Source organism: Pyrgilauda ruficollis, unplaced genomic scaffold (genome assembly GCF_017590135.1).
Source record: "Pyrgilauda ruficollis isolate IOZ18807 unplaced genomic scaffold, ASM1759013v1 scaffold39, whole genome shotgun sequence".
Taxonomy (NCBI): domain Eukaryota; kingdom Metazoa; phylum Chordata; class Aves; order Passeriformes; family Passeridae; genus Pyrgilauda; species Pyrgilauda ruficollis.
In genome coordinates, this window is record NW_024525378.1 from 315,341 (window position 1) to 332,381 (window position 17,041).

The following is a 17,041-nucleotide window of genomic DNA, read 5'->3' on the forward strand; positions in this document are numbered from 1 at the left end:
TTTTTCCATTTTTATTTTTGGCAGGAAAGTTTGAAATATTGTACATATTGGAGACAGGAGCACTTCACATACAATCGTCCGTCAGGACAGAAAACATAACGTTGCATTATTGTTGCTACAGCAGCCCCTCCCAAATCTTGGCAGTTATCAAAGTGGCATTTGGGATCTGAGATTAACGTCTCTGCTCACATCTAAATATATATATTGAGTGCACAGAGGAAGAAAGGGAATTGACACACATTCAATTGACTGCTGTACCAGTACTAACTAGAAACATCTTTCTTACATTAACTCTGTGGTTTTTTTCCCCCCTGTAACCTTTCACAACAAGCAGTGTGGTGCTTTCTCTCTCCCTCTCTTTTACACATGCAAGGTGTGCTGCTCAGAAGGGAGCAGTGTTGATCCATCCCTCCCTAACCTCACCATCTTTCATTGCCTCTCCTCTTCTTTGTTTTCCCCTGTGCTGCACTCTCGCTTCAGGTGGAGCATGTGAACAGAGCCAAAGACCAGCTCCTCAGTAGGGAACACATCCCTCTGAAAAGACCATCCTAGGTCACTTTTCAACTTTTCCATTCACTTACAGTAGTCATTTTTTTATGTGCTCAGTGAGACACCTGTCAGTGCAACATACTTCACTCCTGTGGTAGGATAATAAATCTGGGAGTTTTTCTCAGCCACTCAATATCTGGAGGTGCTGAAGATCTTAGAGTCTCGTTTGAATAGCCTCTGCTGGTGACACCTGAGGGTCTCCTTGGGCAGTGTGCTCCAAACTGGGAGTTTCCTTGACAGGATCAAGCTTTCTCTTTGACTCTTCTCCGACTCACAAAGATGTCAAAAGTGATGATCTGTGCAGATTCTTACAGGGTGATCCCCTGCATCATCACTGCATTTATATCTGCATGGCAAATCTGCACAAGACCATTTGAATTAACTTAGTAGGTAAGATTTTTAGAGATCTGAATACTTTACTAAAAAATCCCCAGGCTCTTAATATTTTAAGCCTACTTCTCACTTTGTATGTGTTATCTCATTCTGTTGTAATTCACTTGGGTGAGGTCTGCTCACTTAAGAGTTCTATAAACTTTGATTTCCACAAGCTCAGATGCAACAGGAGTGAAAGCCTGGACCAAGGGAGTTTCCTCTTCACAATAATTATGCCCTTCTGCCATAGAATTTCCTCACCCATATTTAGCATGGATTTATCTTTTACAAGTCCATAGCACTTACTGATGATGAACCTAACATCTTCTACCTGTTTAAGAGTTATCACAAGTAGATACTCAATTTTTTCACTGAGCTGTGAAATAAGAGGGTGCTACCAGGCACTCGCAGGAAATCAGACTGTGATGGCTCAGTAATAACAAGAGAGTCTCACAAGATGTGTCAAGCACTTAGATCAGTGGAAGGTGAGGCGCTGGTTAGAGTTCTCTGGAGCAAGGTCTTAGTCCTGCAGCCTGACCTCAGTATGCTCATAACATGCAGGATCTCCCTGCAGAAGAAAACATAGGGGATCTGTCAGAGCTTCAGGAAGGCTTAACAAGACAACTGGCTTCAGTCTGAAAATGAGAAACCTACGCACTATGGTTCCCTCTGTAGTATGTAATTGGTTATGAAATTCCATCTGTTTTGCTTCACTTCGTATTTTCAACTCAGCTGATAAGCTTGTAGCAGGGTCACATGCGTGTTCTGGAAAAGCAATTAGGTCTAGAGGATTTGATAAGTGGGTAGGTGGAAAATGGGATGATTACGATGGAGAATGGGTATTTTTAGGATTATAGAATCATAGTACGTTTAGGGGTGGAAGGGACCTTAAAGATCATCTAGTTCCACCCCCCCCTGCCGTGGTCTGGCCTTTTTCTAGGAAAAAGCCATTAGTAGGCTGCTGGGAGGTTCTGTGTTGAGACAGACACCTGCGGTTAGGAATTTAGATACAAATACTGATACTGGGAAAGCGAACAGCAGTTTATGCACTCACCATGCCCACTGTTTTAGGTTCCTAATTATTAGGTCTAATTATTTAGGCAGCATCACTATGACTAAAATGGGTTGTATATTGGGGTTTTTTTTTGTTTCTTCACAGCAAACTGTGGTGTGAATTGTCAGTATGTGACACAGGCTAGTACCACCACCTGGAGAGGCTGGAGGGATTGAGGAAGGCAGGAAGGCAGGGAAGGAAGGAAGGAAGGAAGGAAACTCAGAGCTAATGTGTAGGTGGAAATCATATGAGGAAGGACACAGTGAACTCAGCCTCCCTGTGGTTCATCTGTGGTCTCATGTGAAATGGGATTGACAACACTGTCAGAGATGTTGTGCTTGGAAAGGTGTGCCTTTGGCAGTCTGAGAAGTTGCTGCAATACAGATATCTAAATACCAGAGGCACCAGAGGTTGAATCAAAAAAAATATTGTCACAAGCCTTAAGGTCATTCCTTAGCTGGGTTACAGGAGGGAAGAGCAAATTTTTTGATGGCAAAGCCTGAAAATGAATGATAAAAATCTCTACTGGAAATCATTGTGAGACTTCAAAGGGTAGACTACTCAGCTGAGAAGTAATTCTAAATGAAGAAGAGAAAGTGGAAATTTTCCCTCAATTTCATCATTAGCAAACCAGAGATTTTGAATTTGAATTATTTTTATTTTATGGCAGTTTTGTGTTGCCTTTCTTCTGGGAATCCAGGGGTTGAAGATAGCTATGTTGAGTCTTTTTGGACCACCCTATGTACTGTATCAGTCAGGGACTTGGCAAACATTTCAAATGCAGAAAAAAAAGGTCTCAAATATGCTGTTGCATTGTTTAGTCAAGTGTATACTTTGCCAGGTTTATTTGGACCCTCACATCTGTTTATTGAGCTCTACTTCAAAGCAATCTATTTCTGCAGGACACAGTTGGCACTGTCTAAGTGTATTGTCTACTGCAGAGGAGAGAGAAGACATCAGAGTGTTAGTTTGTCATTAAGGGAAGTGCTCAAATAATTTGCTTTAGAAGCAAATACAGATGACGTAGCAGAAGCTGTGAATGTCCTAACCACAAAATAAATAACACAGGCATCTACAGTACTGATAAGATCAAATAGCCTCTCTCTCAAACACACACATTTTCTTGCATGATACAAGAGTTAATATGCACTTGAACATCCTTATATGCCCTCTGTAGCATTCTGTGGAAGGTTACAGGAACCTCTGTGTAATATAAGCAGACAAACAATAGCCTTATCCCTCTTTATTTTCAGGGGCAGTATGAAAAAAAATCTCCTTGTCTGACCCAGTTACAGTTATTTGTCTTTCCAAAAATATTTTCCATATGGAGATCTCCAAGCCTGAGTGCCATCTGTGAGGACTTCTTGGGTTTCTTTTACAGAGAAGTCTCTGGAGAAAGCCCGAGTGCAAGGCTGGGCTGGGCTGACAAGATTTTTCAGTGAGAAACAAGAGCTGTTATGTGTGGTGGGTCCTGCCTCCCTGTCATTGTTGAGCTAATAAGTCCTAGTGAAGACACTTGGTTGTTGCAGCACGGCTGTGCCTTTCCTGCTCTGTCACTCTGTCCGTGGTGGAAGGCTTGGAGATGCAGGAATCCTGACACCTGCCCTCCTCACACAAACTGGCCCAGCCTCTAGGTGTGCTGTCAGCATCCTTTCCTCTACCTAAGGAGGTGAATTGGTCTCTTCCAAAGGTTCAGGTGCTGTCCCTGAAACATGACAGCTCTGCTGCTCTCCTGCTGCCAAGTGGCCTCTCACAAGGCACATTTGCGGCTGCAATAAATAATAATGAATTCAGATGGACAGAAGGATCACACTGATGTCAAGTAGAATGAAAGGGACCCCAGAAATTTGCTGGGTTTTTTTCTGTATAATACTGTGGATGCTGGTTTGCACAAATTAAAGCACATTGGGACCAGAAGAGTAATGATTGCACTTAATGAGGGGCAATTGAAAGGTATGAAGTAGTTCTTCCAAACAAGTTCTAATCGAAGCTGGAACCATACAGACACTGCGCTCAACAAGCTTTCCTATGAATAATGCACCTAATTACCATCTGCTTTTTTCATAACATGGATAAAAATGTGATCACATATAAAATTCTCACTGTGTTTCCTAGGATACAAGGTGATCCTCATTTCAAACTAGCTTGAAAATGGCAAATGAGCAAACTTAATTTTAATAAAAACAAGGAAACTCACGCATGTGAAATATAATCTGGGCACTTCTGATTTCATGAAGAAGTGTCTGATTTTCATACAAAACCTGCTGAAGAACTTGATAGTATAGCACAAAGAGGCACTTCACACCTGTGGTTTAGACAGTCTGTGTGAAGGATGACAGTGCTTCTCCTAATGGACAGTGTGAGAGCAGTGTGAGAAAGTTTCTAACAAAACAGTAAACCCTACTGAAAGCTGATTTTTCAACAATGTGAGTCAAAAGATGAGCATAAATATCTCTCACAATGCAGCTTTTTCTAATTACCACCATAGCTAGCTAGCTTTTTATGTAGTGGCAAGTACTATGCTTAGTGAAAACAGAGAAAGCTAAACTTATACTTCTTTTACTTGCACCAGCCTCACTGTGAAGGGCCTACTTTATTCTTTTATCACAGAATAAAACTGCAAGACACTCTGGTCCTTATTCCATGTCAGAATTGTGCCCTGTGCTGGGTTAAGGATGTTAGCTCCAAATCCCTCCAACATTTGCTGTCAAGCATAGCACACTATCCACTAAAGTATTCCACTTATTTCAGTGATGTCCCTCAGACGAATTGATTGGGATGATGGAGAAATGAAGATGTTGTCTGCTCATCTTCTCATATTCACCATCGTAACCATGATAATTTATGACACGAGAAACTTTTAAGAGGAAACACGGCTTCTCAGTGTCCATGGCTTGTATGCAGCATTAAAGGTTAACAAGTGTCTCAAGACCTGTGTCTTCTCAGTGCCTTATCTGGTAACACAGTCGACTGTGAAGATGTCCAGTGGGATGGATGGGAGTGGCTTCAGACAATATAATCACTTCATTTCATTCCTCTCCATCACCTGAGCCTGACAAACAGCACTGAAAGCAGTTGGCTGACTACTGATAAGCCCTTTTGACTTCAAACATCCTAATACAACATTAATCGCAAATACCAAACAAGACATTGTTGGATTAATCTGCTCTCTTCCACTCTTAATTAGCAGGAAGCCTAACCAAGCCATTCCTACATGGAAGCTGCAGCTCTGGCCTTGGGTTAGAGAGGGAGCAATGGGGAAGAAAGAATAAAGTTGTTTCTTTTCTATAACTGGAGGAGATCTCTATTTTGCAGAGATTAGGAAATGCTCCAAAAGCCACATCTCCTTATTCAGAGACCAGTTAGTTCTGAGGCGTCCATGTGGTGGTTTCACATTCCTTCAATTCTCTCCATTCCCTGAGGTGGAGAGGGAAGAAGGAAATGACAAGAATGCAGTAGGGCTGATGGGATTACATAGTCTGCCAAAGGAGCTTGTCCATACTAAGGGCAAAAGGCTCATCAAGGAAGGTGTCTGTGTGTATCTTTCAGGGAGGTGTTGCAGATAATGCAGGGTCTGGTAGCATTCCAGCTCTCCTCTTCCACATTCTGGAGCCCTGAGAAGCCTGCCCTTCATCAGTCATTCTGGAAGAGGACTGAAGATTGGGCTAATTCATGATGGTGAGCATTCACCCTGGCTTCCCAGGACACAGTGGTCCTCTTTGCTCCCCTCTGACCCTCCCCACATAAAACCCTGTGAGGCAGCCACAAGATTCATGTGCACACTTCTGTCCTCTTTACAACCACTCCTTTGCCAAGGACTGTGTATTTGTTTTAGTTAAAGAAGCTTGTGACTGAAAACAGCTGCAGACTGAGTGGAAAATTAGCACCTAAAAATAGCCCCAGCCTGAGAGCACAATGTGCATTGATTTTACTATGAAGAGTACAAGAGCAGGGAGATGGTGACTAGGCTGGTATGTTCTAATACGCCTCACCCTGCCATATTTAGAGTGCATGTAGTAAGCCAGGCAGCCAAGTTGGTCCATGTAGGTATTTGACTGTTTTGGAAGGGTTCCCAGCAGAGCCACTCCAACTACAACAAATTAGTGTCATATTTTTATAAGCTGACAGTGAGGAAATCACCCCACAATATTACCATGTTCTGCAGAGAACAGAGAATATGTAACTGCTGAATAAGGAAGACAAATATCTCGCTGTTTGTTGCCACTCAAGGCATTTTCCGAGAACAAATTATCAGGTCGATATTATAATTTCCTCCCACCTGCTGTAGGCTGGGATGTGACCTAAAGTTCAGTCCAGTTCTAGATGCAGGTCATGGACCCAAATACATTAATTTCTCATGCAGTTTGGCCAACTTCAGCAAGCCAATCCCATGCAGCAGTTCAGTAAAAATATCTGTTCAGATTCATTACCACAGGCAGCATGGGTGCTGGTAGAAAGCACAGCTCCACCAGAGATATCTTTTTTATGTTATGACCATTATGAATATGTTTTTTAAAAGGCTAACTCAAGTAATGAAACAAACCCTTGTTTTAAAGCTGGAAATGATGTTGGTTCCTGCACTTGTGCTTGATAGGGGCTATAGTTCTGCCTTTAACCCTCTTTCCTCCTTACCCTTTGAAATGTTACTGGCTTATTAACTGAACAGTGTAAACCCATGCTGAGAGGTTGAAAAGTGCCCTGTCAGTTTTCAAATTGTTTCTGTGTCAACTACAGGTCTAATAGCACCCTAACTACTAATAGAGGGATCTGCTCCCTGGAGAGTGTGTCAAGAAGACACCAGGCTCAAAGGATGGATGTGAGTGAAGAAGTTCAATTCTGAAAACTTTAGTGCTGTTAGACCCCTTTAAAATCATGTACTTGGTACATGTTTGCCTGCAAACTATGACCAGATTCTCATATCCTTTTAAACAACTAACTAATCTGCATTTCATAGGACTTACTCATATTTTTAAAAATTTATTTATTTAGAAGACAATTTATTTAGAAAACTCATTTGGTCTTCATGCAAAGGAAGCTGAGAGAAGCCCAGCACTTCATCTGTGACTGGCAGTCTCCCTCACCAAAGGGATATTCAGGGTGGTGCTTTAGGAGAAGCACCCCAAACTCCTCTCTGCAATTGGCAGAAGGGAAACCTGGCTGAGGTTATGAACATCCAGGCTTGTTTCTGACTTGCTCACAAGTAGACTGGAGCAATTATCCTGAAGTGCTGCCTTCAGAGGAACCAGTGAGGAAGCACTGCTACCCTTTGAGGTGAATTAATGCCAGTGGTGTTCTTGTTTGAGGGCAGCAGTGGCAGGTGTTGATCCTTTCCAAAGTCGATGTCCTGGTTTGGGCTGAGGTAATTTCCTTCACAGTGGCTGGTGTGGGGCAACAATTTGTATTTGTGCTGATCTCAGGGTTTATAATATAGAGATGGTTTTGTTATGGCTGAGCAGGGCTTACACAGAGCCAAGGGCTTTTCTGCTTTTTGTACTGCCACACTGGCAAAAGGCTGGCGATGAATGTGAAGCTGGGATGAGATACACCCAGGACAGGTGATCTCAACTGACCAAAGGGATATTCCAGGCCATGTAGCATCATGCTCAGGATATAAAGTGGGGGAAGAAGTGGGGATATTTGGAGTGATGTCATTTGTCTTCCTAAGTCACTATTACATGTGATGAGACCCCACTCCCCTGGGGATGGCTGATCACCTGCCTGCCCTTGGGATGTGGTGACTGGATTCCTTGTTTTCCTTTGCTTTTGTGTGCAGCTTTTGCTTTCCCTGTTAAACTGTGTTTATCTAACTTAAGCTGTGCCCAGGGGAAATTTAGGTTGGATATTAGGAAAAAGTTTTTTACAGAAAGGGTGATAAAGTAGTGCAGTGGTCTGCCCTGGGAAGTGGTGGAGTCACCATCCCTGGATGTGTTTAAAAAAACCTGGATATGGCACTCAATGCCATGGTTCAGTTGAGGTGTTAGGGCATGGGTTGAATTCAATGATCTTGAAGGTCTCTTCCAACCTGGTGATCCTGTGTGATCTCAACCCACAGGTTTTCTAGCTTTTGCCCTTCCAGTTCTCTCCCTGGTTCTGCTGATGGGGGAGTGAGGGAGCGGCTGCATGGGGCTTGGTGAGTGGCTGGGGTTAAACCACGGCAGAAAGTTGTGCCCTGGTTTCAACCTGGTGTTGCCTGAACAAGCACCCATAGTTCAACCTTGATTTCACTGCAGTTTTTTGAGGGAGGGTGACATCTGAGACCCACGCTTGGGAGATGCTATATATTGAGGTTTGTGTCTCTCAAACCTTTTGCAGATAACTAACACAGTATGCTGGTGTGCCAGTGTACAAATCACTTCCATACTGCACACTTAGCATCCTCACAACCTGACATATAAATGTGAATGAAACTTGTTATCTGAAACACAATCTATTTACCTGGAAAGAAACAGTTTGTGTATTTCTGTAAACATTCACAGGCTGTCCACTTTAGTGGCGCTAGTATTTTTAATTTTTCTAAATAAAGAATTCTTGCACATGACATGGCCCAGGGACCTGAGACAAAGTGACCTGACCTGGCTGACTAATTATAGAGTGAAGTAAATTAATTTCTGTTTAGGATATCTGTAATTAATCCATATAGTAATAAATGAATTAGTTGGTGTTGGAAAGGTATAAATAATTAATAATTGAGAAGGTGCAATCTGGTCATAGATTTAACAGAAGGAGAAGAAAGATAAAGTGCTTGATGTAAATTATTTGCTCAGCTTTACCATTTTGATAAAACATTTTTTTTACTAAGAGCAAAACCAAGTGAAACAGAAATGTCTGCATGGTTAATGAGTCAGACATAAATGCTACAGTACTTATTGGAATAGCTGATTGTGAAAGATACACCAAAACCGGCAAAATGTGTGCACACAGCAGATAAAATGGAACCATGTGACAACATTTGTGCTGTAGGAGAGACAGCTTTAAGCAAAATTGCTAAAAGTAAGTTAAAACTCATACAATTCTACAGATAATTCAAGACCTAAGGCTAAAAGAAAACAAACCTAAGAGTATTATATGTAGCCAGAAAGTTTTTCTGTATATGATTTGCATGTATGCACATCCCCAGAGTTTCCTACAAGGCTTGTAGATTACTTGAATTTAGAAACTATCACTACAAACTGTTTTCTGTGAAAATGTCATGAAGCCATTGGGTTCCTGTGGTCCTTGATAATGAAAGTAAAGGGTGGCTTGGGTTTTTATGACAGGACCAAGTCCCTGTAAAAAGGTTAATGAACGTTAGAAAAATTTGGATCTCAGTGAAACCCAAAGGCATCTAAGTTTCACAGAATGCTAGACTTTTTCTGTTGAGTACATCAGACGAACATCCCCAGGGACATAGCTTCAAAGCTAAGTACCAGGCAGAAAGGTGTCTTCAAGAGTAGAGACTCATGAAGCAAAGTCGGAGCAAGGAGGTAGGAAGACACAAAGATAAAGGGTAACAATAGTGGCAGGTCAGAAAAAGCTTCATCATAACAACTGAATTCAGTGCCCAAGGAAATAAGCAGAAACTTCAAATTATGAATGTCCTGATTTTAGGCCAATAATGAATTTTTTAATACTGGAATAAATATATTTCCATGTGTTTGCCTGCAATACAGTGTGAAGTATTACTTCCACAATGCACTAGACAGCACAGTAACCTGAATATTGAGTATCAAAGTTAATCAAATACAGCATGAAATTCCCCTGCTCTCAACTGTATTTAGAACACAACAGTTTGCCCCTTGGGAAAGTTGTCGTGTCTATGGGAAGTAGATAATTGTTCCAAGTCCATGGTTTTCTATCTTGTTTGTCCCAGGCTGTAGAACAAGCATGGGCTAGTCTAGAGGGTGCAGCCTTGCCACAAATACAGGACAGTCTTTAAAAATGCAGAAGGACTTGGGTGATGGCACTGGAATGCCAAAAAACAGCCCTTGATAGCTTCCTCCAATTCTTTTCCACAAACTAGGGACTCCAGAAGAAGAGACAGCCTGTGGGCAGAGTTCCTCACCTAAGCACCCTGAAACCAACGGGTCCCCTCGATGCCTCCAGGCTCTCCTGATCATGGATCATGGTCATGCCCTGAGCTCAGACAGTGGACTGTGGCAGAGCTGTGAGAAACCAGCCCTTGGCTAAGGTCGCTGTCACTGTGTTCCATCTGGTGTGCAGGTGGAAAAAACACCAATTTCAACATCTGATGAAGAGTCCTGTGAACTGAACACCAGCTTGATCAGCCTGGTTTGATTAAGTAGGAGACAGCGAATTTCTGATGAAGTACTATGTTAATACTTACTGCTCTGACTTACTAAGGCTCAAATTTTCTCGTGAAAATTTAGATTTAAAAAAAGCTGGAAAAATGATTTTTATTAATTTAGATTAATTAAATTAGATTTAGTGTTAGCTTTAGATTTAAATTTAGCTTAATATCCAACAGAGGTTTGTCTTCTCAGATAACTAGTGAAATATTGGAGCCTAATACATGCCTCCAAAAACTTTCATGAAGGTAAAAATAATAAATGTTTTTTCCCCCTAGTTCATCTACATGGTGCTTTTAGGTAAACACTGACATACACCTTTTATTGGAAATAACTAAATAAATTCTATATATATTTATATATATTAGTTATGCTCTTCTTCATTCTTCCTGAGTTCCATTTCCATTGACCTTTCATTAAGCTCATTCCTATAGAATTTTTTTAGAATGGATACCTCTTTTTTTTTTTTTTTTTTTTTTTTTTTTTTTTTTAATGTCCCCCCCTTAATGTGACCCCCTTGCTCCGTTATACCACAATGTATCTGTAGATTACCTTTCTGCTTTTTTTAGAATTTGCACTTTCTCTCCTTTGGTAACTTTCAGTAGTGCTTGCTGTAAGTTTCAAGACTTTTATTTCGTGTCAAATTTTGTGCCAATATTTTAGGGATTTTTTAATCATGTTCTTCAAGTTTCAGTAATCAGTCTATTACTATAGTACATTGCCTTCCCTGAGAATGACAATTTCAGTCTTAGTGGTGTCCCCAAAAGTAACTCTTTCTTCCTTGCTTGTAATCCTATAGTAGCCTTGGACTGGCTTTTTCCAGGCAAAGAATGCTGCTGTCTTACTGAGCCCACTCAGGGTATTTCAGAATTGTTTATCCTTTAGGTGCCACACGGGTCACTGAAATTCCCTGTTGTTTCAACCCAGAACCAGTGAGATGTTGGTAGATTTTGAGAGCAGGAAGCTCTTCAGTTCAAAGGGTTTCCTTTTATTTAAGTTCTGTTAATGTCAAGTCTTCTCACCATATCTCCTCTTTTCTTTCACTTTTTCTCAATTTGCCTGCTGTCAGTTTGATTCTATTTGGAATATCGAAATCTTAGCTGGTCAACATCCACTCAGTTATTGCTGAGCAATATTATACTGATAATACATCTTTGTTCTTATCTGCGAAGAAATAAATGTTATTTTTATAACATTAATATTATAAAAATATGTTATTTTTATAAATATCAAGCCTCTCAGGTGATCTGCCTGGTATTTTCTTGACTTACTTTGCAGAGTTAAATACAAGGGATTTGTAAGGGGGTAAAAAGTAAAGCACACCTGAAAATTAAACAAGGGACTTCTCTAGCTATAACAAGCAGGTGAGGTTTTTAGAGCTGGCTTAAACTAATCCAAAGCCCTGAAAATGAGTCTTCCCACAATTCTTTGATCCTGGCTATGTGTTCTTGCCCTTTCCTTTGGGTTAGTGCAGCTGATCACAGAGGTGGATGGTGTGTTATATTAGCTTTCCACTAAGAAGAGCTGGCACAACCAGCCTGAACTACTCATTCACATTTTGGCAGAATAGGTAAGGTTAAATGGGTATCTGTCCCAGTTGGTTGTCTTGTGCTTTTCTGAACTTGTTTTCATAACAGACACATGCAAAAAGTGTCAGCATTTCCCAGATGGGTGAAAGGATTAATATTTGTAAAGTCATTTATATTTCAGATTTTTTTGGAATTAAACATACTGTAACAATAAAGTTATTGTTGGTCTTCCTCTGAGCACTCCCATTTTGCTTCACAGCCTAATAGCCACCAGAAAAGACATCTGAAAACTTATTGTATTATTATTTATGATACATACAAAACAAATAGAGAAGAAATGTCACAAAATAATTTAAACATACTCAGCTTTAGCACAGAAAGCAAGATCAAACTAATTAAATCCGTATTATCACTTTCTGTACAAACCACACACTGTTTTAATGTGTTGTAAATTCAACTCCCATTAAATGAAGACCTGATTGTGCATACATATATATGTATGAGAGGGGGGCTGGAGAGAGACGAGATGCAAAGAGTCCTTCCTTCTGGGATTTGTTGGAAGCCCCTCTTGGCTACAAGAAGCATTGGGACAGGGACTTGCATGCCTTTGTGCAGTGTCCGAGTACAAAAATGCAGGAGTAGTAGCACTGCTGTCCCTGTTGTTTCCTAAAAGAGGTCTGGTGAGATGGAGTAGGTGAGAGTTAATTACTGATTTGGCACAAAGCATTCTTCTATGTTCTGCTCTGAATCTCCAAGAGACATATTGGCTCAGCTGATCAGATTCCTTTAATAACAAAGCTTCCAGGTCTACTCTGATCCTTCTCTGCTTCATAGCCAATGATGGTCATGGCTTGAGGCCACAGTCTAACACTGTGACTCCAGAAAGAATGTTGTTTTTAATGTCAATCCAATGTTATTTTAAAAGAGAGACAAAGAACTAATGCATTTCCTGGGGTTCCCAACTTTCCTGGATACTGTTCAAGCTGTTTCAGAACTCAAGTGCTTCCTAAAAGCTGTCAGTGAGGTTGTGGCAACACTGCAGTGTCTCAGATGCAGCAGCTATTGAGTTATTTGACAGAAATGTGCTGAAAAATGCCAGCTCACTAAACTTAAAACATTGCCTTCTAAAGACTTCCATTAATATTTGCCATGGTGACAGCCAGGTAGCAGTCTTGACCATTTCCTCAAGTGTTTGCCCAACTGCTGGGGTCACTGAAAGCTGCTGTGCCCACAGGAATGGAGCAGATGTGCCAGACTAATCTTACTTGCATTCAGTTGAGTGTCTGGGCAACTTAAGCTGGAAAGAGCACAACAGAAACGGAGGCGGCTGAAAAAGAGCTATGGGAATACCTTAAAACACTGGTAATTTTTCCAAAAGCATCCTGAGATGTCATCCATAGATAATTTGGGAACAAAGTTAACAATGATATTATGTATTTGCTATAAGCGGGTTACTCATTTGTAGATATACTTCCTTTTCCCAACTATACAATAATACTGGCAGTGCAGAAAAACACTCATTCATATTGGCTGTATGCTTAATGTATTTCTGCAGTCCTGGGCAGACAACTCTTCAAGGCTAAAAATTCAGTTCTTCATTATTAAAAAATACCAGTCCTTGCTATAGGAGTTGATGACTCAGTGAGAATTATAATTATAATCAAAGCATAATAGTCATTTTGAGCCCCTTATTATTGCTGCCAAGAAACTATTTATTCAGCTAAAGAATTAAATCTTTGTTTGTAAGCTCTTTCTTGTTCACAATAGAAATAAAAGTGTGTGACTTGGCTCATGAGCAGATACCAGTCTGGCTATTTTACTCAGAGTGAAAAATAGGCCTTCATGCAGAAAGACTTGGGATACTTAAAACAATTATTTATACATATTTGCCTCTATAAAATCCAATGTTTGGCTGCAATGATGCTTCTGATTGCTCTTCTCCTTTACTGCATGTTGAAGACTCTGTGATGTGCTGTATGTTCAGTATTGCATGCATTTCTGGTACAACTCCCAAAGCTAGAAAATAATTTAGGAAAAATTAAATGCTGGATGCCAAGAAATGAATAAATGGTACAGATGAACTAGATCAATTTTCTTGGTCCCTTACTTACCTGTTGTAATAACAATAAAGCTCTCTGAAAATACCTGACAATCTTACTCTAAGACAGAAAGTGAAAGTGACACACTGAATTATTCAACTTCTTACAAGCCAATACAATAAGAAAAAAGACATTTCAGGCAGCCACAATCAATTTACATCAGCAGAAGAAATATTCTGACTTGCTACAGAGTCAGCTGATGTTCTTACTTTCTGTCTTCTCTAAACATGTGAGTAAATTCAGCATGCAAAGTCTTTTAGTTTTAAGAAAGCTGGGTGGCTTCGTGTAGAGTCTATTGGCTGGAAAAGGCAAAATCTTCAAAAGAATATCACAAAATAAGTTCTCTTCAACCTGAATAAGTATTATGAAGTCAGTTGTGTTGTCAGGTGGTATAATGGAACCCATAGCTCCATGAAAGGAAACAACATCAATGAAGGTAACAACATGCATGACGACCACACCAAGCTAGGACAGTGGAACACCTCAGCAGCTGACCCTTTCCACAATGCCTGCTATACTTATCCAGTTAGGTGAGAGATCTTGGTTTAACTTGGGTGGTGTTTAGAGTGACTCAGCCTTAAAATTTGTTTTTCTTATTGAGGTAGGAGGCCATGGCTTAGAGGATTCCACATATGACCTCATCTTTCTCTGATAGTTGTATTCATTCGATCGGGGAAAGGAGTGCAATGAGTGCACATCACAGTATAGGCACAAACATAACTCAGTTTGACTCTATCTACACAGTTATGCCTAACAGGGAAAACTTTTATGTTAGGGATCCAAAGTTGCAGAGCTTTGGCCAGCTGCTAAAAGAAAACAGTAATTTGCCTGGGCACTTGTCCTAAATCAAGTGCCTTTGCTTGTGTCTTGTATCATATGTGTTTTGTACAGACCTAACTTATTTTAAGGTAATTTATTTTAAAATAAACATGCTGGCCAAGTGTTTCCATGAGTGAATGAGCATGTTCATTGTATATCCGAGTAAGAAAAAATGGTGGGAAAAAATGCTGATTTAAAGTTATTTCTTATCCCAGTAAAATGAGGGATGCTATAAGGTCGCTTTTTATTTCAAACTGTCCTGCTGTTTGGGTCAGATTCTGTGTCTAGTCAGTAAGAATTCTTCCTTTAGCTTCAAGAAGATCAAGATTGGAGCAGCCACAGTAGTCTTAATAAATGTAAATCTTATTAGAAATACTCTCTTTTATAGCAAGTGCCAAGCTGTGCAAAGCTCCAGGCTACATTACCTTATAACATTGACTGAAATGGCAAAAGAATTTACCATCCCGACTAATGAATTTTTTTTAATTACTCTTTGCAAACAGGGTGATACCAAGCCTCTAGTGAGAAGAAAATTAATCCTTGAATTGAAATACACTAGTAAGGCTTAAATAATATTTTTGAAAGTATTTTCTGGTCAGCAGTGTTACTTCTTAAATCAGTCTAGGAAATGCCAGATCTTTTTTTATCTTATTTTTATCAAACATTGAGTTATGGGAAAAAAGCTGCCAACATTTGTGGAGGACTTCTGCTTACCCATTACAGACAACAGCAGAGACATCAGAAATTAAAGTTTCCCCACATCATCAACTCTGCTTTTTATCCTATTAGCTAGGGATGCAGGACCATTCTAGAGGTCTTTTAACTCCACCTTCCCTTGGGCTGTTACTGAGGAATTAAGCTTCCAAGATGCATTACAAGCTTTAATCTTCCTTCTGACCTCAAGAGATGTGTTATCTATACAAGTGGGTGCTGGGATTGCGAACACAGTGAAAGGGCTTGAGCATGGTAAAACTCTGGGAGCAATGAGCTAGAGATTAGTGGCTCCTTCAGTCTTAGGCCCTGCCTAAGAGGCAAAATTGTCACCAGTGATGATAAACTGGTGATGAACTGGCTCTCCAGACTGATGGTGCACATTCCTTACCAAGTGGCTAGCTGCTGGAAAGATCATTGTGTGCAAATTTTTAGTGGCAGAAAAAACAGTGAGAACTAAGCCAGAGAAGCATGGCCTTCTGCAGAACTTCCAACAGATATCTCCTGGGAAATTCAGGTAGGCCTAATTCCCTTACAAAGAACGGGTGGCCAAGTGGGAGACAGACTTTTTACTAGGGAGACACAATAAAGAGAGGGTTATAGGCAAATATGAAAGTTAATATGTTTTCATTTTTAACAAAAAAGGCAAGTTAAACAATGCAGGATCATCAAGAATGAGCCTCATTTTTTCCCCCCAAATGTGAAATTAATTAATATTGTAATTTTTAAGGTTTTAAACTTTGTCTCTGAATTGTCTGGTAATAGAAGTCTATGAGGATGCAAAGTACCTAAATTATTTACAGTCTCATTAGAAAAAGAAAGTATCTATTTTCATTTACCTTCTCCTAAGAAAACATTTTGAGGCAACCAAGAAGTCTTTGAAGTCTCTAATCTGTTTTCTAAAGAAAATAACATTAATTCAGCTGACTGAATTAAGATAGCACTCATGCATGCAAAAGCAGGAAATGCTCCAGCATGTTACAAAAATATACTGAACATATGACTAAAAGAAACAACCACTACTTAGGTAATTGGTTCAGCCATGACAGGTTCTCAATTTTTTTTTTCCATACTCCTGTTACATACAGCAGAGTATTTATCTTGTCCAGAACTGAACAATAATCACATACAGCTCATCAATTAAATCACAGCAACCACTAGAACCATAATAAGAGTAACAGAAGCAGAACAATTCCATGGGAAAATATTTTCTCCTCTTTTAGTTTCATAAAATATATATATCTGAGATAGACTGCATGTCTGCAGAAGGAATGGACATGATACAAATATGGGTTTAAAAATTTTCTGTTTTGGGATGTTTTGGGTGTTTTATTTGCATTCAGTTGTCAGTTTTTCTCCACTGGCTCCAGATGTTCCTCTTGATCTAAGGATTGCCACACAGAGAGAGGACAAGGGAAGATCAGAACAGGATCTACTCTGAAGTTCTGGGTTGGCCTCACAGGGCCAGAAGACTTGCACCCACCATTTCAAGTAATCTGACATGCAAAGACAGTGACACAGGTTACTGCAAGAAAGGTCTGGTTCTGCTCAGCTGTAGAGCAGGTTTCCGTGAAGTCATGATGACATCATGAGTCAAAAATATTGAGAAAAGGAGGAACAAGA

The 17,041-nt window shown here is 40.1% G+C and overlaps 1 protein-coding gene across 2 annotated transcripts in view; it reads left to right on the forward strand.

Moving 5' to 3' along the window:
* The window catches only part of SEC61B (SEC61 translocon subunit beta), a 97,592-nt gene that overhangs the window by 69,612 nt on the left and 10,939 nt on the right, over nucleotides 1-17,041 (forward strand). The window contains exon 4 of one of the 2 annotated variants that reach the window (XM_041476599.1): nucleotides 9,975-10,618. The exons of the other annotated variant lie outside the window; for it this stretch is intronic. Coding sequence (XP_041332533.1) covers nucleotides 9,975-10,020 — 46 coding nt within the window. The 3' untranslated portion in view covers nucleotides 10,021-10,618. Of the gene's footprint in view, nucleotides 1-9,974; nucleotides 10,619-17,041 lie in introns of those variants that run through there. 2 annotated transcript variants of the gene reach the window in all.